This window comes from Anser brachyrhynchus (assembly GCF_964034855.1).
Source record: "Anser brachyrhynchus genome assembly, chromosome: Z".
Classification (NCBI taxonomy): Eukaryota; Metazoa; Chordata; class Aves; order Anseriformes; family Anatidae; genus Anser; species Anser brachyrhynchus.
This window is the reverse complement of record NC_137697.1, coordinates 79,665,926-79,690,065: the sequence shown is the minus strand read 5'-3', so window position 1 is coordinate 79,690,065 and position 24,140 is coordinate 79,665,926. Positions and strand designations below refer to the sequence as shown.

Genomic DNA, 24,140 nt, shown 5'->3' with positions numbered 1-24,140 from the left:
ACAGCAGGGCCTCAGGGCGTTTCCTGTTCGAGGAGGGCCGCAGCCCTCCTGCCTGCCAGCGCTAAGCAGTGCCTTGCTCTGGCATGGGTCACAGTCACGTAGCCAGCCGCTGCCATGCTGTGCAGTGTCCCACAGGTAACCTACACCATGGCTCCGGAGGGAAGAGCACAAGCTTTCTCCCAGCCTCTCTGGTCGCTCCCTCGCACTCTCTAATGTCCGGGGTATACTCTCAAATAAGGTGACCCTTGACATCGAGCAGTGATAGAAAACACCTTTTCCTTCCTACTAAAGCATCTTTCTCCACAGTTACTGGGTTCCTCTCCCATTCATCTTCCCATTTTCCGACAGGATTTAATCCCATTAACACACACTTCCCTGTCCATGACGCATACAGAGATGAGTACTCGACTTGGGCATTAAGTCCCTCCAGGTTACCTACACTTTGTGTGATTCTCATCTGACAGAGCCCCTTTGGCAGGACTGTCCTGTGTCTGGGAGCACCCCTCTGGCCCAAAAGTAAGATCTCATTTCCCTTCCCCCAACAGCCATACTAACCTCAGCACTTTCAGTAGTGAAGAACTCTGCTATGTTACTGGGAAGGAGAACAACTGCTTTCCAAACTGCAGTGGCTAATAGCGAGACACACTGCGGATGGGCCATTCTCCTCTTTGGACTAAATCAACACATTTTCCCAGAACCAGGGATGCTGCTCTCAGACACTATCAGAACTGGCTCTGCAGACACAGCAATGATGTCAAGAGAAGCTATTAGCATCCTCATCTGTGCTGTGAGTGGCTCCGAATTGTGGAAAGGCTCTTGCCTGGTTGGTCAGGCAACCAGCTCTTTCTACTTCTCTGCTTACCATAGCATTCAGAAGCAGCTTTGCAACAGCAGTCGATTTTTGGTCCAAGAATCCATGGCATCGTCACAATGAGCCATGTCTGCCCCCCTTCTCATGCCACATATCAACCATCTGAAACAGCAGCAGTGAGCCAGAACTAGGTAAAGAGTATAAATCTCAGAATAGTGCTTCATACCCAGTCCAAGTAAGAGCTGCTGGCTCTGATGTGCACAAGACCAGACCCTAATGAGAAATTAAAAAGAACGACAACAAAAAAAGACTGGTTTCAGCTAGATTAGTGTAAGTGGCAGAAATGCTTTGTCTGTTCAGTATATTTACACTTTGCGAAGACAGAATTACACTGAAACTTCTGGTGAAACACTTGGAGCTGAAATTGTGCATAAATAAAACTTTGTTTTTTCTCCCTCTCTCTTTCTGTGCTCTCTACGCTGCATTTGCGTCAAAGAAGTAAAACTGGCCATGAGCTGACCACTACGTTGCCAGAAGAAAGCAGTCAGTGGAGCACGTGCAGTTTCAACCAGCATCCTCTTGCTCTGGCACATCCTACATCCTTTTCTCTTCATAAAGACAGGAAGAAAGACAAAGGGTTTATTAGAGCTTTTTTTTTTTTTTTAATAGAAAAGATCAGCAGTTTAATGAAGTGAACACCGGTTCCAGCCCAACACTGTGACTTCAGTGAGATTGTGCAGTAATGCTGGACAACCAAACACAACAGAGAAAAGCATCCCCATGACTCTGTATGTGCAGGGTGACTGTTCTGAAGGGAACTTTTTCACACCTGCTGAGACCTCTCAGATATTTTAGTTCATCTTCTTGCGCTTCCTTTGGTTCCCTGATGTCTTCTGTGCAGGCAAGGGGAGAGACAGTGTGCCAAGCTTGTGGTTCTGATCATTCTCAAGCCCTGGCAGTCCTTTTGCCTTGGAGATCTTCAACCGCATGGCCTTTGCAATGTCCATCATCCTGGAAAACACCAGAGAAACACTATGTCAGTGGGGCAGACAGATCTTCTGGGACTGACACCATAAAAAAGATGAGCAGCCATTCACCTCAGGGAGGGAAGCCAGGAGGCAGCCACAAGCAGGATGTCTGCTCTGCATCTTAACACCACCGTGGGGACAGAATCACAGAATGTCAGGGATTGGAAGGGACCTTGAAAGATCATCTAACTAGAAGCTGGAAGTATTTCAAGATTATAAGGCAGAGCCTTGCTGGGGAGGCTGGAATGCTACCAAACTGCACAACAACCTCAGAGAGCATAAGCATGAGAGAGCACTCAATGGCCAGCTGACTCGGAAAAAGTAATGCAGCTCTCCATTTTTCTGTGAAGAGATGTTACAGCCGCTGCTGCAGGCAGCCCATATTAGATTCCCAATGGACTCATCTTTCATATATGGTACAATGGAGGGAATCTAATACAGTGAGAGCATCTCCCTTTGATTGCTGAAATTCAGGTCTTGGCTGAGATCTGTAGCGTGATGGGTTTGGGCAAGAAGTCACAAGCCAGAACATACCTGGAGGTTTGTCAAAGAACAAAGTTTGTTTGAGAGGAATCTAGCAAGGAAATAAGCTATCTGGCCTCAGCTGGTGCCCTGAGAACACACAAGCCCCAGTATCCTCCCAGATGACTTTATGGCTTTGAAATACAAACAGATTCAGATGGGAAGAGATGTCAGGTGTTCTTCAACCAAACCTCCCACTCCAAGCAAGGATCATCCCGTGGCTGAGTGAAGTGTCACAGGGACATGTGCCTCATCTCTGTTTTTCCAACAAGTGATTGCTTCCCCCACCTTTTTGTCACTAGCATCCTATAACCTGTGCTCCCAGCTCCAGTAAAGCGTTTAAGATCAAAAACTTGGAAAACTTGTAATTAAAAAAAAAACAAAAAACAAAAAAACCCAACTAACTTATTTTAAAACAGCTTCCAAAAAAAAAAAAAAAAAGAGATGGAAACCAGTATCAGCCAGCCCAGTTAACATTGCTATTAGTTATCTAAGAACAAAGAGCAAAATTGCAGAAAAAATCAGAAGTTGCTGCATCAGGTCTGACTATACAGCTTGCAAAACCCAGATGTGGCTAAGGGCTCTGATAACTTTCAGTTTTCCTAGGATCTTGAGATTATGTCCCTCAACAAGAAGGCCCAGGATACTCTACAATGTCTTTCTCTGTTGTAGGGAAGGACTTTTGACCATCTGCAGCTCCTTTACAGCAGCATTGCCTCTAAAGAATCCTGATAGAAAAGACCAGTACGGTTGAGCTAGGCAGCAAATGTCCGTAGGAGTCACCGTGACTCACAGAACAGGATGGGGTGCGAAAGAGATACATGCACGGCCGAAGAGCTACTAGCAGGGCCACCTGACCCATTCCCGGACAGTATTAACAAGCTGCTTGTTGAGCTAATGTCTGCTTGTTGGGCAACTTCCCAGCAAGCTCAGCAGACTGGCTGATTAGCGCTGATCAATTCCTGATTTATTCTGCAGGGGCCAGAGATATTACAGTGCAAACTGTAATGAAAGCGTTCTCAGAGCCAGAGGAGCTCGAGGAGGCTCTGCTGACACCTGCTGGCACAAGCATGTCTTGCAGCTAACAGCTGAGACACCACTTGGCAGGGGAGTAATTATTTTTCTATGGAAAATTGAAGTCTAGGGAGCAACTTTCAAAAAAAATCTAACACAGCAAGCATTGTTTGCCCAGTTGCTTATTCTGCAAGCTTGTTTCTACCCACTCATGCTCTCTACCCTTGACTTGGCACTGGGAGGAGTGGCAGAGACAGCAGAGGGACGTGCTGCAATCCAGACTGACTTCGACAAGCTGGAGAAGTGGGCTGACCAGAATCTCATTACGTTCAACAAGGAAAGTGCAAAGTCCTGCACCTGGGGAGGAACAATCCCAGGCACCAGGACATGCTGGGGATCACCCTGCTGGAAAGCAGCTTTGCAGATTTTGGAGGCCTAGGAATCCCAGTGGATACCATGCTGAGCATTAGCCAGGAAAGTGCCATCACTGCAAAAGGCTAACGGTATTCCGGGCTGCATTAGGCAAAGTGCTGCCAGCACATCAAGAGATGTCCTTACCCTCTACTCAGTGCAGGTGAGGCTGCACCTGGAGTACCGTGTTCAATTCTGCTACCCAAGGGAGACATAGACATACAAATGTGGTCCAAAAAAGGGCCACAAAGATGATGAAGGGACTGGATCATTTCTCCTGTGAGGAAAGGCTGAGAGCTGGAACTATTCAGCCTGGAGAAGAGGAAGCTCAGGGGGATCTCATCAATGTCTGTAAATAGCTGAAGGGAGGTTGTAAAGAAAATGGAGCCAGGCTCTTCACAGTGGTGCTCAGTGCCAGGACAAGAGGAAATGGGCGCAAACTGGAGTACAAGAAGTTCCCTTTCAACAGCAGGAAGCACTTCTTCACTGTGTGGGTGACAGCACTGAAACAGGTTGCTCAGAGAGGCTGTGGAGTCTCCCCACTTGGAAAGACCTTCAAAAGCTGTCTGGACATGGTTCTGGACAACTGTTTCTACGTAGCCCTGCTTGAGCAGGGAAATAGGGCCAGATGACCCTCAAAGGTCGCTGCCAAACTCATTCAGTCTGTGATTCTGTGGCAAATCCTTATTTCAAATACTATGGCCAACCTCTCTCCAGTTCTCCCCTCAAGATTCTTTGCTGAAAAGTCCCCAAGTCTACCATCATTTCAGAAACAAAACAATCTCCTTGGTTCCAACCCCTGAGTGAGGAAATTTCAGGAGCATGGGATTACTCCATGTTACCACCAACTTACTATCTGACTGTGAGACAAAAACCTGTTTCAAGTTTTCCTGTTGCAGTCTGCTACAAAGCTGGGCCTGCACTCAGACTGGTAGCTAGCAGGGAGCAGAACTCTGCAGAAAGAAGGTGTATCAGGGACAGGAAAGTGAAGAGTGATGAGACTTGTCAGGTAAGAAATGGGGCTGGGAAGCAGTTGGGTAGGTTTTCTGCCGGAATCTGCCCCAGCCAGCCATTTGGGTGCTGCCCGCCTCAGTTTCCCTGCCTGCAATGTAGATGAATATCCTCTTAATGCACCTGAGGGTGCACTGCAGTAAGCACCATCACAAAGCTTGAGATGTATAACCACCCTCCTTTACAAGTAGTAGGGCTTGAAAAGAAAGCTTCGACACACTCCAATGTCCAATTACAGCAAAAGGTTCTCACAGCAGGAACCGTACTACTCAGGGGCAGGAGAGGCTCCAGAGCTCTCTTCCCTGGGGCACTATTTGTATGAGGACCGCAGGCATCTCAGCAGGTATGAACAAACATGATGACTCACCTGCTTTCGTGGAGCTTCATGTCATTCTGCAGGACGGTGAGGTCTATTTGGAATTTGTTAATGTGCAGAGCCAAGGCGATGACGTATGATGTGATTTTAGTCTTCATTGATGCAGAGATTAAATTCTGGACACTGAACGGCAAGAGGGAGAACACATGAAATTTGGAATATTAGTGAACCCAAAACACAGCCCCCATGAGCTACACAGAGAATTGGAGCCTCTGTTAGCGATGACAGACTTTTCCTAGACATGAAAGAAAGAGCTTTAAGCAACAAATATCCCTGTTCATGGGGACCTCACAGACTTCTTTGTCCTTCTCACAAGCTGCTTATGTTTCTGTTCAAAAGCAAAGGCCTCTGGAGTTGTTTATTGCTTTATGGCCTTGAAAAAATCACCACCTAATGACACTTCTGTCTCTCTGGCACTCTGATCCCTTGAAAGAGGAAAGCAAAGAGAAGCTGCTCTGAGGGTATTCAGTATAATACTAATGGCTACTTAAATAGACAGTCCACACAGAGCAAATGTGGAAGCATTTATTTTGATTGTTCACCAGTAGTTTGGGTCCTCATAGACAAACGCTCACCCATTTGGACTCAAATTCCCTGTTAATTTCAGTCTGACAGCAAAAGTGCAGCTCCACGATAGCTGAGCAACAGCAGTTATGCCTCTTCCATGCAGAGGCTGTTGCCTCCTTGACTGCAGGAAAGGCACTGTGGCAAGAATTAGAATATTATTCACTTTTGCCAGTATTTTGGTGCTTCCTCTCAACAGGACCACTGAAAACATTTATCCAGATTTATCACTGCTTAGTTATAAAAGGCATCCTTTGTAAGGTAGCAACAAATGGCCATCTGGTCAAAGGCAGCCTCCAACAGCTGCCTCAGCAAGTGTCTCTGACACTACTGGAAAGATTGAGCTTCCTAGCCCCTAGTCTACTCCTGTCACGAGGTGATGACTTGTCCTGTCTGACCTCCACGGCAGAATGAGAACCCATCTTACTGCAACCAGCTTTGTCACTGCTGGCTGGGTAATGCTTGGGCAAAACTTAAGCAGAACTCTTTGGCCTGTAAACATCCATGTGCAATGGCATGAGTTTCTGTACATCAACCTGCACTGGTCTCAGCCCAGGGGTTAAGCAGCACGAATCTTTATGTGGTTTTGTCTGCGTAGGTCTGGAGAATTCAAATAAGTTGGGTTGATCTCATGCAAAAGCATCCCTTTTGTTTTAATTAAGCGCTGTGAGTGTAAAAGAAGCACCATTATTTAGCCACTGCTCTGCCCCTGTCCCAACCCTACTCTGAGATGGTGGAAAGCTGGCACAGCTACCTGTCAGCTGCCTTGGTTTACGGTGAGAAATGTATGTGTAGGCAGCTACCCATTTTCCCCACGCAGCTGAGTGAGCTGCAACACAAGCATATGTTCTCCTATCCTGCATTCAGGGAGCGAACTCCAGAAACAGACGGGCATGCCATTTGGTCAGGCTAGCTAAAGTCATAGGCACATGTTTTTGCACGCATGACTCTGCCTCTCCCAGTCACACGTAGACTTGCACTGCCCACAGACCACCGTCAGTCATAAAACACTATTCTACACAGTCCAGGGTGCTACTCAAGAAGCCTCTGCTGTCTTCCATTTTGGTATATTTCCCGATAACGACACCACGGCCCTTCAAGCTGAATTCTGCTATATCTCAACCTCGAGAACATTGCAGCAAACGAAGTTCCTTACCTGCCGTTGTTGTAGGTCAGCGAGGTGAAGTTCTTCATGAGTTTCCTGCTAATAATGTGTGGACATTCAGGACCCATTGGATCTAGGATAGAAAGGGCTTTTGCAGTGAAATAAGAGGCACTTACTCATCCTCACAATGTCAATCAACCATCATAACAGCATGTTCCTTACTACAGCATTCATGACCTCTACACGGGAGTGCAGAGAAACTAAAAGGAACTTGCACACTTGATTTCCGGGTCTAATCAATTTTCAGATAAGAGAGAGGCTCCTAACATCTTTTGTTGTTCACTGCAAATGGGATGTCCCACCTCAATACTAGACAGATTAAAATACACATGTACATGTGCAACTACACAAACCTTTCTTTTAATAGATTCCTGTCTCTTAACAGATAGTCCTGTCAGATAGATTATTAAAACTGAAACCACATTAACAAATTCCTATTAGCACCAAACTAGTCGTTTTCCAAAATCCATTTCAAGCCTCCTCAACTAACTCCTACAGGATGACTCCTTTGTCTCCAGCTATGCAGGAAGATCTCCACAGACAGCCTTACCCTTTCCTCAAATATCATTTCCCTGCCACTGAAAATGCTACCATTGGAGTTTTCAGGACCGAGAATGAGAATCGCATACAAGAGTTCTGTGAAATATACCAAGACCTGAAAATCTCAAGCAAAATATTTTGTGTGGTGTTTTTGAAAAAAGCAGGTCCTGCCATTTTACTGGGATTCACACACTGAGCTGTTAAGTAAAGGATAATGAAAACCCTGATACTCAAGAGAACAGAGGGATATATAAAGTACGTATTGTGTACTGTATACCTCTTGCATCTGGAATGTAGAGGCTAGAAGAGGGAAAGAGCTGACAATTTCCAGCTTCCCTACTCCCAGAGTAAAGCTTGAAAATATAAAACATGTCTGTAAGTACAGAAACCATAACCTATCAATAAACAAAAACGAATCTCAAATTCCAACCTAAGTGACATTATCTCCTACAAAGAGGATCTCATGGTGCCACTCTGATGTGTGACTGTTAGAAAGGGACTGAAAAGGGTTAGACATCCATCCTCCAGTAGATGCAGACCGAATACCCCACAACAGCATGAAGAACCTCACCGTGACACAGGTTGAACTACAACTGCTGCCAAGTGGCTGTTTATTGAACAGCTAACTCTGGGCAGCTTTACTGGTTTCTATTGTAGTCATTGCAAACCAGGTTCCAGCAGGTAGCTGAAAAGGCAAAGAGCTGAAAACTGTCTTACGCTTCTTCTTGATGACTTTCAGGAAGCTGAACTTAACAAGGATGTCCAGGAACCACAGGCATCGGGCTTTGTGATCCCTGCTCTTCTCATCAACAGGCAGGAACTTCAGCTCCTCTAAAACAAAGGAGCAATGGCTGAAGAAGAAAGAGAGGGAGCATGAGGATCAAAGAACCAGAGACTATCTTACTTATCAGAACAGGACACAGCAAACCCCTGACTTCAATGCACAGCTGTTTTAGGCTGGAAGATTTCCCAGAACACCGACAAACGGACGTTCACAAGGCTGCTCTGTGAGTACATTTTCCTTGCTGACAACATTTCAGCCAGGCCTTTTCAGAGTGCAGCCACTGTGCAGGCCCCTGTATTGCAGGATCTGCAGGCTCACTATGGGGCACAGACACACTTCTACTTAGCCATGGGCAGATGGGAAGCATAGGGAGTTTGTTTCCTTATTTCAGCTGCTCAGCACCAGGACTTAACACACTAAGTGTAGGTCCATGTCACTTTGCCAAGCCACAGCAACTTCCACACCAAGACAGTAAGTACTTGCTGGGGACAGTGCCTGGCCACAGGCGCACCATTCTCAGCACAGCTCTATGGTCCTTTTTGTATGAACTTGCCTCCAGTTCCCACTTTGGATTTATCCCCTCTCTTCTTCTGTAATCCGTTCCCAAAAGGGCAGCCATACTGCAGTGCACACCACCTCCTCTCCCGTACAGCTCCCTCCATACTCCCCAAAGGCGTGGAGCTGCATGTTTGGATTAAACGTCCTCCCTCTGGACTGGAAAGATCAGCCAATCAATACCCATACTGGGGAGCTGGTCCCATACTGGGGAGCTGGTAGCAGCTGCCATCCTGCACCTCAGAAGAACTGCAACTTCACAAGGCCATCCCTAACTATTAAAAGGCTGCTTGCAGCAGTATTACCTTTTCTCTTCTGTTTTCTTGGTGATTTCTTCCGGAGTGATGTTAATAAAGGCTGCTGCTGGACCCTTCAATGCTTCATACTCTGCTGGGGACAGGACTGGAAGGATTTTAAAGAAATTCTGAAGTAAAGAACATGAATACCTTCTCTCCTTTCTGGTAAGAGCAGCCCATAATAAGATACACTCTCTTCACTCTTGCAATAGAAATATGTGGGAAAGGAAAGTGGGGAAGGAAATTATAAATAAGCAGGATGTAATTGCAAGACTTGCAAGCTGACCAGTATAAGTCTCTAAAGGCTGTGGCTCAATCACAAGTCATTTCTCCTATGTTTCTGACCTCATTACTACTCTTAGCTGAAGTGCTTCCAGCAGGGAGGCACGGCATCCTTCTATTTGTAGGACGGACGAAAGATACAGAACTTGCAGGCCCTAAGTGTCAATGCAGTATGTCCCTGCTCTCTCAGCTTTTTGTTTGATGCCCAGAGCCTGGAGAAGGGTCACAGGTCAGCAGGAGAGCACCTGAAGAGCAGCGCAAAGGAAATGCAGCGACTGCAGCCAGTAAGTCAGCTTCATCAGGGCCCAAATCAAATGTCTCTATGCTAACATACGTAGCATGGGGAATAAACAAGAGTTAGAGATGTACACATGCCTGCAGGGCTTTGGCACTGGCATGGCAAATGGGGATGGGTCAGCATTACAGGGATGGCAGGGACAGGGGACATTATAATGGGGGTCTGCTACGGGCCACCTGATCAGGAAGACCAAGCAGAACGAGGCTCTCTGTAGACAGACAGAAGCAGACTCATGTTCACAAGCCCTGGTCCTCATGGGGGACTTCAACCACCCTGGTAACTGCTGGAGGGACAGCACAACAGGGCGTAGACAATCCAGGAGGTTCCTGGAGTGCACTGATGACAACTTCCTTCTCCATGTGATAGAGGAGCCAATGTGGAGAGGTGCTACGCTCGACCTCATTCTTACCAACAAGAAGGGCTGGTGGGAAACGTAAAGCTCAAGGGCAGCTTTGACCGCGGTGACCATGAAATGGTATGGTTTTGCACTCGGAGGGCAGCAAGTAGGGAGCACAGCAAGCTCGCTACCCTGGACTTTGGGAGAGCAGACTTTGCCCTCTTCAGGGATCTGCTTGGTAGAGTAACATGGGACGAAGCCCTGGAAAGATGTTTGATATTCAAGGATATTCAGGATATTCACCTCCTCCAAACTCAGTAGCGATGAATCCCAACAAAGAGGAAGTCGGGCAAAAACGCCAGGAGGCCGGCATGGATGAACAAAGAGCTCCTGGCAAAACTCAAGCAGAAAAAGGAGGCCTACAGAGGGTGGAAGCAAGGACAGGTAGCCTGGGAGGGATACAGACACACTGTCCAAGCAGCCAGGGATAAGGTGAGGAACGCCAAAGCCCTGTTAGAATTAAATTTGGCCGTGGACATCAAGGGCAACAGGAAAGGCTTCCATAGCCATGTCAGTGATGAAAGGAAGGCTGTGGAAATTGTGGGCCCTCTCCAGGAGGAAACGAGAGACCTGGTTACCTGGGATATGGAGAAAGTTGAGGTACTCAACTACTTTTTTGCCTCAGTCTTCAGTGACAGGAGCTCCAGTCACATAGTTCAAGCCTCAGAAGACTAAGTCAGGGACTGGGAGAATGAAGAACTGCCCACTGCAGGAGAAGATCAGGTTTGAGACCAGCTAAGGAACCTGAAGGTGCACAAGTCCATGGGACCTGAGGAGATGCATCTGCAGGTCCTGAGGGAACTGGTGGATGTAGTTGCTAAGGCACTATCCATCATATCTGAGAAGCTGTGGCAATCCAGTGAAGTTCTCACCAACTGGAAGAGGGGAAACATAACCCCCATTTTTAAACAGGGAAAAAGGAAGAACCAGGGAACTACAGGCCAGTCAGACTCACCTCCGGACCAAGCAATATCATGGAGGAGATCCTCCTGGAAACTATTCTAAAGCATACAGAGAAAGGAGGTGATTGGTGACAGCCAACACGGCTTCACTAAGGGCAGAACATGCCTGACAAATCTGGTGGCCTTCTACAACGGGATTAGAGCATTGGTGGATAGGGGAAGACCAACTGACATAATCTACCTGGACTCGTGTGAAGCATTTGACACTGTCCTGCACAACATCCTTGTCTCTAAATTGGAGAGACAGACTGACAGATGGCCCACTCAGCAGGTAAGGAATTGGCTGGATGGTCGCACTCAAAGAGTTGCAGTCTACAGCTCAGTGTCCAGGCAGAGATCAGTAGTAAGTGGTGTTCGTCAGGGATCAGTATTGGCACCAGCACGATTTAACGTCTTTGCTGGTGACACGGACAGTGGGACTGAATGCATCCTCACCAAGTTTGCTGATGACTACAAGCTGTGAGGTGTGGCCGACACACTGGAGGGAAGGGATGCCATCCAGAGGGACCTGGACAGGCCTGAGCGGTGGGCCTGTGTGACCTCATGAGGTTCAACAAGGCCATGTGCAAGGTCCTGCATCTGGGCTGGGGCAATCTGAAACACAAATCCAGGCTGGGCAGAGAATGATTGAGAAGAGCCCTGAGGAGAAGGACCTGGGGGTGCTGGTGGATGAGAAGCTCACCATGAGGCAGCAACGTGCGCTTGCAGCCCAGAAAGCCAACCATATCCCAGGCTGCATCAAAAGCAGTGTGGCCAGCAGGACAAGGGAGGGGATTCTTCCACTCCTCTGCTCTCGTGAGACCCCACCCGGAGCCCTGTGTTCAGCTCTGGGGCCCCCAGCACAAGGAGGACAAGGAAACATTAGAACAAGTCCAGAGGAGGGCCACAAAGATGATGAAGGGCTGGAGCACCTCTTCTACAAAGACAGGCTGAGGGAGTTGGGGTTGTTCAGCCTGGAGAAGAGAAGGCTCCAGGGAGACCTTGTAACAACTTTCCAATACCTAACGGGGGCCTACAGGAAGGCTGGGGAGGGACTCTTTGTCAGGGAGAATAATGGCTTAGAACTCAAAGGTAGATTTAGATTAGATACAAGGAAGTACTTCTCTACTCCGAGGGGGGTGACGCACTGGAAAAGGTTTCCCAGAGAAGTTTAGATGCCCCATCCCTGGAAGTGATCAAGGCCAGGTTGGATGGGGCCTTGGCCAACCTGGTCTAGGGGAAGGTGTCCCTGCCCATGGCAGGGGGGGGTGGAATTAGATGGTCTTTAAGGTCCCTTCCAACCCAAACCATTCTACAATTCTACGAAGGTTCAGCTCAGTGCTGCCACATGCCTGACAGCACTCCCTCCCACATGCCAGAGTACTGACATCAAGCAAACAGAAATCAGAAACCACACTCTGCTACTGAAAAAGATACTGTCTTCAAACTTGTAAACATGTTCTGGTTTGTCGGCATCTTCATGACACGGAGGCAGAAATATGGACATGTTCTGTACATCGTCTTGGGCCACATCTTGGATCAAAGCTTAGGAGAGAAGTGGGAAACAAAACAGCATTTGGACCATGCAGACAAAAACTGAGAGAATCTGACCACACCCAAATACTTCCTTGAAATTCAAGTCAATTGGGGGGGGGGGAGGCGGTTTGGGTCAACACTAGTTTATTTTAAGCAGGAAATGGAAGCTGAAATGGAGTTTTAAGCACTTATCTCACCGGGAACAGTGACAAGGAAAGGCCACAGCTCTTCCCCGTTTTGTTTGGTTAGTGCCATGTGTGGGTACAGAAAGCATTCTAGGAGGCTCAGAGTTTCTAATTTGCCTGTAATGTACTCAGCACGCTGCCTTTTAGCCTGGTGTCATCACTTCTGTGAAGAACTTTCTGCTACTTAAGATCCAGAAATGGTGCTCCAGACTAGACAAAACTGGCTGCTGCTGCTACACCTCTTGCCTCTAGGGCGAGCAGGAGAACATTGTTTTGACATCCTGGGTTCCATTGGACATCATCTGGCCCAGCGTAACAAGCAGAGCACAGTAGATATCCTATCTGGAACACAAGTGCTGAGAGCTTTCATGTCAATGAGAGCTGACCAGTTTTATAGTCTCTCCTATTCATAGCTAACGCAAGTCAGAATCCCACAAGTGCTGGTGGAAGGAAGCTCAGTTGGTCTCCAGTTCAACCTCCCGCATGGACTGTCTCCAGCACTGTATCAGGGCAGCCCTGGCTTTCCCAACCAAGCCTTGGAAGTCATCCCAAGGATGGTGACCACACAGCTCCCCGTGACCTGTCCCAGGGCTCCACCATCCTCCAAGGCAAGAAGTTCCTCCCATGGACCACTGTGACTTGTCTTGCTGACCCGTGCTGTATAGCCTGACACTGCTGAGAAGGGCTTGGCTCTGACTGCCCTTCCGACAGCTGTGTGCTGCTGTTTAGATCCCCTCGGCCTTCTCTCTGCCAGACTAACCAAGTTCAGGGATAGGGCAGAGTGGGGTGGCACAGGCTGCACAAGGCAATACAGATGCAGCCTCACCAGCACCAACAGAAGGGGGTATCAGCTCTCCTTGAAACATTACCTCAATGTGATACTTGGGAGAATTTTTCCTACGGTAGTGGCAATAACTAAGACCATGGCAGATACCTTTTCCTGCCAGCTTCTCCATAGCAGAGGACCGAGTCTATCAGACTGACTCAAAACAGCACCTGGGATAGCACATGATGGTGCTGGGACCCAGTATAAGGCATAGATCATTTTCCATACACATGCCACTGGGAAGCCAGAGTACAGCTCACCTTAATGAACATCCAGCAGCTCTTTTCAAGCCAGGTGAATTTACTGCCTTTATGCCTCTAAGTGGGCTTCCAGAACACTGACAAAATACGGGCAGAAATGGACACTGATGACACACGGACCTTCCCTTACCCAGGCAACTCCCACACTAAGCCTAGTAGGATCAGAAGGAAGCAGTTCCTCTTCTACCAGAATGACCTATGATTTCCTCAACATGTGCCCATTTCAGCTGCTAAACCAACAGCTTCATTGCTTAGTACAAGCAAAACCCCTTTCTTCTTCCTGCCATACTTGGCAACAAACAGACAGAAAAGCACATCTAATTGTCCTCAGTGACACCTCACACAATATTCTTACCTGTTACTCCCTTTGTGTCTATAACATTTGCTGCTGCTTTTGTCACAGCTGTGTTAAGCATATCATTGCCCACTGCATTCATTCGTCGGGAATTCAGAGCTCGCTTCTGCTTGCTGGTGCCAAAGGCCTCAATGCACAAATCCACCTGTGCACGAGAGAGACGCAAATGACTACACACTGCTGAACTCAGGACACTTTGCATCAAGAGGAAAACCCAGCTAACCACCATTTATCCTACATTTTTCAAGAAAATTTCAAACATATCGCTGGGTACAACCCAACCACCCAACAAGCACTGCGGGGGAGGAGAGCAGGATAGGAAGTACCTGAAGCTGTAATCAAGACTGCAATAATTATGAAAATACTGCTAACGCTAGGCACTAGCACCGTGCTGCCTCAGACCTTGAGTGCTGAGAGAGAGGGCTGAACCTGCACATTTACACTCCAGTAAACTGAGCATCTCAGTCTCAGACAAGTATCTGTCACTATCAGCTGGATAATCATAGCAGAATGTGATATGGGGTTTCAACTTTACCTTCTCCCTGAAGGATTTATTCTGGTAGTCCTTTGTGTCATCAGGTATTAAATTATCTATAAAAGAACAAGAATTAGTATGCTTGGCTTGCAGCAGCTGGGAAAACACATGCGTTTGGCACTCCTTAAGCTCTAATCCATTAATAAAAGACTAGACTAAGAATTCTATGGGACTTTGTCAATTAAAGAACACAATGAATGAGTATGTACCTGGAACAAAGAGAGAAAGGCAGCCCAATTTTTGCTACAAAGTCTATGAGCGTGATGCATAGATGGAAGCAATAGTCATGTCCTGTTGCATAGAAAATAGATCCCTGAAGACCGTATTCTTTGGGTTATCCTCCTAGCTGCGGAATAAAAAGCAGTTCTGCTGAAGAAAAGCTGTTTTCTTTTGCAGCGATTCAGTGCCTTGACCTGGCCATTTCCAGGCTTCCCTCAGCAGGGCCTACCTAGACAAGGCTGCATTTGTTCTGAGCAGTGACAACTTTGCTCCCAGCTCTGGCAGTTCCACCCTCCCACCCTTACTGCTCTCTGCTTAAGCCCCACCCTAAATTTCAGCTATGATCTTCCTTCTCCCTCTGTTTATCATGCCACGCTGTGCCTTAGAGGGAGAATGTAACGTATCCTCCTTCCTCCATGCTGAGGGAACATGGCAGAAACAAGTAAGAAAGGGTAGCTGAGGAGAAAACAGAATGCAATGCTGTCAGTAACCAAGCAATCAATAGCTGAATGTATACCTATTTCTAGGTCGCTGTGACTATGGTGCTAGGGTGAAATACAGTATCCTCCTACCTGACAGCAAGGGCTGCATGTTGAATATTTCAGCATTGTAGACTTCCATTTGCCCAGAGTCCTTGTTTAACACACCAACAAAATACCTGGGGAGAACAGCGGCAAATTATTAGCAAGAGACAGTCCAGTGGAAGTGATGTTTTAACACGACATGGTGCAGAGCCACACGTATTACACATCTCCTGCCAGTTCTTTTGCATTGCAAATGCCAATTTTCCACGAAAATTCAGAATTTCACTCAAAAAAAAAAGTTACCTTGAAGTAATACATTTATAGACATACGTGTTCTCTATACATGCACAGAGGTATATATATAAAAAAAGACTTGTTGCTCTAGGTAAACGTAAATGTCTTAAACCAACTGACTTAGCTTCAAAATGCACAGATCAATTGTAGGTGCCTGAGTGCTAGTTACTACTTTCTTCTGTCTCTTCTAGTATGGTTGGTTTAATCCTTGGTTTCATGTTGCTTCTAAAACTTGTGTTCCCTGTGTATGCTTCCCTGCGTACAAGTCACTCTGAGCCTAAGTCCTCAGAGCTCAGAACTGAGCAATAAGCAATGAATTATTCACAAAGACAAAATTTTGTTTCAAATATTTACTCAAAAAGTAACAATTCACAGCAGTGCTTTAACAGCTGTTCAAAACATTTAACTTTCATTAGAAACAAAACTAAGTCAAAAGCACATTCTGAATGTTTCAAACGGAGCAATGAAGTCCTAAGAGCAAGCTTCTGTTAGTCATTTGCAATCCGACACCTAGCTGCTGGCTATAAAGAAAAAAAAAACCAACCCCAAACCAGCAGCTATCTTTCTGTACATAACAGACTACAAAAAGTCCTGAAATCGAACTGTACGTTCCTATGCTCTCGTGTCCTTTTTGTAACAGTTAGCAAGTAGCAGCTGCAAAATGGCAGAACGTATGCCAGCTGGTATTTCCACTCTGGAGTTGTCCTTCTTTTTGCTGAAAACAATTTTTACATTAAACCATACTTTGGTTTGACTTACAGACGACTCCTATGGGTCTACCACTAAGAATATTTAAAACAATGGTAAAAGCCTAACAGCTACAGTCCTTTCAGCAGTATATCCTACTTTACACAATTATGCTCGGTATTTCTGCACAGCCTGCACATTGAAAACCCCACAAACATACATTTTGTCATAGTATTTCCGCTTTCACTGAAAGTTTATTAAGGTAAGCTGAGTCTGGCAGGATTACACCTGTACAGAGATGCACAGATTCATATAATTCTGTTTACGTGCTTTTACAGACAGGAATGTGACACCAAATCCAAAGGTTTATGTTCACCCAGTTTATCAGCAGACCAACAGCCATTGCAAAAAGTGTGCTCCACTTCAGCATCAGAACTGAATTCATACTAAATTCCACCGTTTCACTTAAGGATTTTTAAAAATCTTTTCTTGACTAGCAAATCACTTTATGTGAGATTAAAAAAAATAGAATCTATTCCTCCTTTCGAATGTTGGTTTATTAAGATATACCACACAGAAGAGACAGGCAGACAAATTGAAATGTGTTACCTTTCATAAACTTAGTTAATTCAGTTGTATATACATGTACATGCTACCTTCATATGCAAAGTTTCCCTGCTGTGCCTCCTTCTCTCTCTTAAAAAACCCCCTATGAGCAACAATGAGCACACTTGTCAGGAATGATGCATGGTGTTCCTACCTTTATTTATAATAAGCCATAAAAAGAACACAATTTCAGCTTGTTTCATTTTCATCTGTCTTGTTTACAGTTGTTTCCATTCTGTTGGGACTGCTTTCTTTAGAAGTCTCACCTGTTCGTTCAGAGGGCTGTTCAGCTTTCTTTGATGAAGGTGCAACATTACCTTTCTGAAGAATTTCAGTCGCTTCATGCTCTAGCATCTCTGATGGAGTCAAAGGCTCCAAACGAATACTGCCTTGCTCACTAATGTCTGAACTAAGGGATTTAGGTTCATTTCTTTTTCTCTAGAACTGCTCAACACTAACATCTTCACCCAACGTTAGTTTTAAGTCCTTTCGTTTGTTGCTGCAAGGGTAGTTTCATCCAAGTTTTGTACTTGAGTCTGGTCAGTCAAGACACCATCATCTGAACTTTGGCAAGTTTTCAACTCACTTTCACCATGAATATATTTTTGTTCTTTGTCTACTAACTGTTTGTTACTATCTGAATCACAACATGCTCCTTTCTCATGCAAAGAATTCTTAGAGCTGTTGTCATGGAGTTCCAAATTGGGAACATTTTTTGTACCTGAGAATGATGAGTTTTCTTCGTACTTTTCAACCGATGCAACTTTTTCAGTTTGATTTCTATTGCATTCTTTTGTTTCCTCTGAAGACTTATGCTCTTGTTTGCAAAATAATCCCAAACTCGACTAGGTTCAATTTGCTGCTCCACAATGACGTATCAGTGAGCTGAGGCAGTACAGGATACCTGCTCGCTTTCAACTCCCTCAGATACTTGGTCAGCAGTTGGCAAATCTACAGAAACATTCTCTGTAATAACTTGACAAGTATGAGTGTGGCTTTCACTCAGATGTGTGGCCATGCTATCTAAGCCAGAACCATCCGTCAGAAAATCGCAGTTAAGACATACTACAGTCACACCTCGTAGCTCTTCTGAATGCTTCTTGTAGATCCAACATCTTTTACTTGGACGAGCACTGTGAAAACTCATCATGCGATTCACATAGGCTTTGCTACAGCTAGTATTGTATCCGTATAAGGTACAATGGACATATGTAGAAAAGTAGCTTGCAAAATCTTTTATTTCTGAGTAACACTCAATGCATTTGTGAGCTCCCAAATGATACCTTAGATTATGCAGTGCTGTAGTCATAACTTTTTTTTTTTTTTGCTGCTGCTGTTGGTCCATGCATTTTGCTTCTTCAGTGTAGTTGACAGTTTTGATTTTGCTTTTGACTTATTTGTATTAAATCTGTTATGATTTCTAGTGGTTGTATTTTTAGCTTTAGGTGATAACTGAAATGTGGATATACTCATTCTAACAGGAGATCCTGACTGAAGAGATCCAACAGACGCTTGAATAGTAACCTTTGTTCCAGGAGGCAATCCTTCTAACTGTTTAGGTTTTCTAAATGTTCAGTGATGCTGAGTCTTGTGATCCATTTTTTCTTTGCAAGTCAAAAATTGAAGTCTGCACTTTGTGCAACAGTATATTCCTTTTTTCTGATGCCTCATATAATGATGCATATATGGTGCTCCAATTTTTATTACTTTGAGGCAAAATGGGCACAGCATATGTTTTGTATTCTCATGAACAGTCCTGAAATGTTTCTACATCAGAAAAAGCTGAGGATCTGCAGCTGCATACCTGGCGCACATATGGCATTTCACCTGGCTTATGATTGTCCTTCATATGTTGCAAAAGAACTTGCTCTGTTTCAAATGATAATTCACAGATTTTACAAACAGTAGATGATTCATAAGGCGTGCGTGTACTTTCAACGTGGCACTGTGTGGGAAAGGAATTCGCAGGGAACTTTGTGCTGTTTCACACGTCCCTGAGAGAGAATGAGGAAAACGGCGGTAGAACCAAAAACTTGAGCAAGGTCAAGATAAAGTAAATTGGCTACAGTGTTAAAGATGAGCTTTGGGCAGTGGCCAATTGCTGGCTGGCTCGAGGCGCATGTCTGAGGGTCTCTAACCAACTGTAAGACAGATTCAGGCGCACGGACAGCGCGTGGGGCTAGGGGGAAAGTATATCTAGTGGTGAAAAATGGCAATAAATGTCTCCTGTTTAAGAGCCATCAGGAGTCCGTGTCTTGCATCCCTTCAGCACTGCAGCTGGAATGGGGTGGGAAACTGACGGTAACAGTGCTGGCAGGTGGTATGGCTTTCCCAGATTCCACTGCTCTGCTTCTCGAGCTCTGATGCTTCATGTGGTTCATAAACCTTATGTTATTTTTAAGAACCTTCAGACAGCTGAAGCACTTAAATGTTGTATGAGTCTTCTGCTCCTGTTGTACCTGCTGGGTATCACCTTCAAGTTTCCCATAATAGAAGTTGTTAACTAACATAATCAATTTTCCTTTCTCAGATTCATTGATCTTGCTTGTTGTACTTGAAGATTCTGTTTTGGCCACTCCCGGGAAGAAATTATTCACCATATCTGGACAACAATACTTTATATGATTTTTTAAAGGACCCATAAGATTGAAATCAATATTGCGCTTTGGACAAGCTCGTGGAAAAGGTCCTCCATTTTTAATATTGCTTGATGTAGCATTAGTATCTGTTACATTCACTGACGGCCCAGTCTGGTACCGTGTAACTCCCGAGTTCAGTCTCACACCAAGCAGTACACCAGATGTACTACCTGGTGGAGAATCCATAATATCATCTTGATCGAGTATTACAGGCTGTGTTGTTACAGCAGTCACTGGCCTGGATACAGGTTGAGCCCCTACAGGAACTGTGATATTTCGTGATACTGGCTGTGTCATCGCTGGATTGGTTACAGGTCTGCTAACAGGCTGTCTGCTAACAGAGCAGCCCTGCAGAGAGGGATCTGGGGGTCGTGGTTGACAGCAAGTTGAACATGAGCCAGCAGTGTGCCCTGGCAGCCAGGAGGGCCAACCGTATCCTGGGGTGCACCAAGCACGGCATCGCTAGTTGGTCAAGGGAAGTGATTGTCCTGCTCTGCTCTGTGCTCGTACCTCGAGTACTGTGTGCAGTTCTGGGCACCACAGTACAAGAAGGACATGAACTGTTGGAGAGTGTCCATAGGAGGGCAACGAAGATGGTGAAGGGCCTAGAGGGGAAGACATATGAGGAGCGGCTGAGGTCACTGGGCCTGTTCAGCCTGGAAAAGATGAGGCTGAGGGGAGACCTCATCACAGTCTACAACTTCCTCACGAGGGGGAGTGGAGGGGCAGGCGCTGAGCTATTCTCTGTAATCATCAGTGACAGGACCCGCGGGAACGGTGTCAAGCTGAGGCAGGGGAAGTTTAGGCTGGACATCAGGAAGAGGTTCTTCACTGAGAGGTTGGTCGCACACTGGAACAAGCTCCCCAGGGAAGCAGTCACTGCACCAAGCCTGTCTGAATTTAAGAAGCGATGGGACTGTGCACTTAGTCACGTGGTCTGAATTTTGGGGTAGACCTGTGCGGTGCCAGGAGTTGGACTCGATGATCCCTATGGGTCCCTTCCAACTCGGGATATTCTGTGATTCTATGAACTATAAGTGTGCCATCTCTACAGTAGGTTAATTTCTCTCAAGTAAAATCCTTTTCATCTCATGTTTCAGAGGCTAACCCAAATGGTTTGTGCTGCTTTTCGGCACATCTCATAACCCACCGGGAAGAGGCTGTATGTCACCTCTCATTGAAGCTGATCAGAGTATCAACTGTACCAATTCCTTAATCAGCCAGAAAAGTCAATTCCATCTGAAGCCTACTGAGTGGTGCCTGAACTTGCTCAGCTTTTTAACATGTTTTCCTAAAATTCAGGACACACTTCCTAAAGAAAAAAATCGGCCTGCTGTAGAAGCTGCCTTTTGCAGTGTGTGCAAGGCTCTACGCAACTGCTCTCAGAGGAGCTGCCCAAGTCCTGTGGGGAGCACAGAATCTCAGTGGCTAGAAAGGATTGCTAAGTGGTGCCTGCTGCTCTAGGAAACGGGTGAAACAAGTGCTGCCCAAGGATTTGGCAGCCTCGTTGATTTTTGCGCTCAGAGTAAACCAGACTGTTTGTTCAGCTGTGATTTATGCTGACACACCAACATCTGCAGCTGTGAATTTGGTCTTAGGCTGACAGCTGCTGAGATCTATGAGAACGGATCCACTGCAGGAAATCATCAGGAATGCAGGTGAGGCAGATGTGGGAGGAAACAAACCAGGTTACATGGATAAAGGTGGAAAAATTAGAAAACAAATCAAGAAACAATTTAATTAGTTGTTGCCTGCATGTCTGGCGATCCTGAGGCATATGCAAACCTAATGCCAAACAGATCTGTCAGCTTGCCTTGTTAGCTTCCACAGCTCAGGATCTTCAGAGGTGCAGGCAGTTACCACTTAAACAGTTAGAACTCTCTCTGAATAATATAAAGTGATGTGAAGTGCTGAGAAATAGGAGTGCCAAATCTGTACAGAAATACTACTACATTGGTGCACATATCAGAAACATATGGAGCATTACCTGTATTCATTAATAACTCCTCTCTCCAAACTCAAGAAGAAAAAGCTCCTTGAAGCCTTCTTTCAGCTGTGCTATCTTAAGACTGCTGAACTCGAAGGGCCAGCTCTCTAGTTTCAATTCTCAGACAGAAAAGACTAAGCTTAGCATCTTCTGAAGTGCTATCTGCCAGGGATGCAAGTAGTTCATTTTAAATAAAGTATTCAGGAACTAGGAGCACTGGAACGCTAATGTCTGGAAGCACCTCCCCTTCCTCATTGTTTTTGCAACTCTGCTCTTCACTGCCTCCCCCTACCCATAATTTAAGGAGTCAGAGTAGTGAGACTACTGAAGCTACAAGAGCAAACAGTGCAGGACAAGTGGAGTACATTCAAAGAGCAGAGCACGTCGCACCAAGAGCCTGACACACACATCAAGTGCATTTCGGAGTTCTGTAGGCTAGCAGGAGCAGTAATATGCATCAAAGGAAAAAGGAAGCATCTTTGGGTATAACAAGGCAAAATTATTTTACATTGTCGCTCTACCCATTGAAGAGGATCTTCGATCAGACGATAAGAAAGATCTCATACACAAAACACTTCTTAGGACGCCAGTTGGATCTGTCTCAAGGCTACAAAGGTCACCTTCCTAAGCCCGGACATGTAAAGGATGGTGGCTTCACCAAAGCTTCCTATTACACCATGTGGTACGGCCAAGCCTAATGCCGAAATCCTCTCTGTTCACACTGTGGTCTCAATGGGAGCGTCTGAGCCAGGTTTAAGGAAAGCTACAAGAAATGTGGCATCAGAGCAATTCCTCCACTTCCACCCCCACACTACTGCCACAGTACCGTCAGGAACCCATACCTGCACAGTGAGTTACGTTTCGTAACTCCACTGCCGAAGTTATTTCCCACGTATGAAAGCCTTTCAGTTTCTGAGACCTGAAAAACAAAGAAAAATTACTTGTTCATGGGGCTAAACAACCTTTCCTGTGTTCGTTTTCTTCTGTCTAGTGCCACAAATCTCTATATTGCCACGACCACCATACTTTAAACCAGGAGCAACATTTTGTGAAAGAAAAGGTGGGTTTACTCAGAGTCGATAGACAGGAGAGATCAGCCCTCCGGTTCAGAGGGTACTTCCAGTGCTGTAGGCTATTTAACACAGTTGCTTAAAGCTTCTATAAGTGTACAAGACAAACCTTACAGACGTCGGCCTTGGTCAAAGGCAAAAAAATGGGTAAAACCATCATTACAACACAGAGGAACTCAGTTTACAATGTAATTTTGAATGATCTATTTAAAACTCTAGTACAGCCAGTTGGCTGCAATTAACTGACAGAAAAAAAAAAAAGCTAGCACAAATGGCTCAGCCAGCTAAGTATATTTTTAAATATTTGTGTGTCAATTAAGATATATTTCCCTTGAAGATTTTGGCTGAAAAATTATTCCTTCAGTGAGCCATCCACACAGACAATCATAACAGTTAGCAATGCCAGCAGAAAGCACTTTTTGACTTGAAGTTTGGTTTTCTCTTGACTGAAAGAATTAAAAAACCTCCTTGTAGCATAATGCAGTTCCTCAAAAAAAAAAAAACCTTCAATAAAGCTTTTAGGTTCACTGTATAAACATAACACAACAGATTTTGTGATCACATGGACCTTGATAGTCATCAACAGCTTTTAATGTTCAAACCTTATTTTCCTGTAGGTTATTAAAATAAAACCAGGACACGCACAATGTCGGTAAATCAATGTTACCTTGAGAACACACTACTGTGTATCAACAAGAACTTTTCCAATAAGGGCGTATTCAGTTCTGGTTAAAAGACCAGCCACTTGTTTGTCGCTCTCAATGTGACCAGGCACATGGCACCCTTCCTTTCCGCCCCCAAAATTCCAAGCACAGTGTGAAATCTGCGACGGCACGTTCTGAGGCAGAAACGACCGAGGGAAGGCTGCAAGGCGCTGAGGCCGGGCAGCGCTGCGGTGCTGGGAAAGGCCCTGCGGCACGGAGACACCTTGTGGCTTTGTGCGGGGCTGCTGCCGGGCGCGGGGGGAGGCCGCACGGAGCGAAGCCCCCCCCCCCCCCCCCCGCGGGGGGGAACCGCGAGCGGCTCGCGCGGACGGGCCGGGGGCGGCGGCGGCGGCTCCTTACCAGGATCCGGCGGCGCCTCCTGCGCGGGTCGGCGGCGTCGCTGCTGCGGTAGAGGCGGAAGCGCAGGGCGGCGGGGCGCCGCAGCTGCCCGTTGGCGAAGGTCACTGCGGGCGGCGGGGAGAGGCCGTCACACCGGGGCGCCGCCCGCCCGCCCTCCCGCCGCCCGCCCGGCCCTCCCCCCCGCCCGGCCCTCACCCAGCACCGCCGGCTGCTCCGCCTCGGGGTCCCCGCGGTAGCGCCAGGTGGCGGCCGCCATGTCCCGGGGCCGCCCGCAACGGCACGAGCCGCCGCCCAACCGCCGCGCGCCTTGCTGCCGAGCGCGGGGCCGCGCCGCCGCGCAGTAAGGGCACCGCCGATT

General features: G+C 46.3%; 1 protein-coding gene across 1 annotated transcript; it reads right to left on the bottom strand.

Annotated features, from left to right (window-relative positions):
* Positions 1-1,449: 1,449 nt before the first annotated feature.
* POLR1E (RNA polymerase I subunit E) lies at positions 1,450-24,136 on the bottom strand. The gene is made up of 12 exons (XM_080574971.1): positions 23,978-24,136; positions 23,783-23,886; positions 22,491-22,567; positions 15,484-15,569; positions 14,693-14,748; positions 14,158-14,302; positions 12,433-12,540; positions 9,087-9,183; positions 8,160-8,293; positions 6,894-6,975; positions 5,165-5,296; positions 1,450-1,822 (listed from the first exon to the last, which is right to left on the bottom strand). Exons 1-12 carry the CDS (start codon positions 24,036-24,038, stop codon positions 1,663-1,665), a joined length of 1,242 nt encoding a protein of 413 aa, XP_080431097.1. The 5' UTR covers positions 24,039-24,136; the 3' UTR covers positions 1,450-1,662.
* Positions 24,137-24,140: the final 4 nt, after the last annotated feature.

Excerpts from the sequence above, each read along its gene's own strand:
- POLR1E (XM_080574971.1), bottom strand. The coding sequence starts at position 24,038 with ATGGCGGCCGCCACCTGGCGCTACCGCGGGGACCCCGAGGCGGAGCAG. Across the intron at positions 14,749-15,483 it reads CATGCAGCCCTTGCTGTCAG|ATAATTTAATACCTGATGAC; the intron begins GTAGGAGGATAC and ends GTTCTTTTATAG. Across the intron at positions 12,541-14,157 it reads AGACACAAAGGGAGTAACAG|CTTTGATCCAAGATGTGGCC; the intron begins GTAAGAATATTG and ends TTCTCTCCTAAG.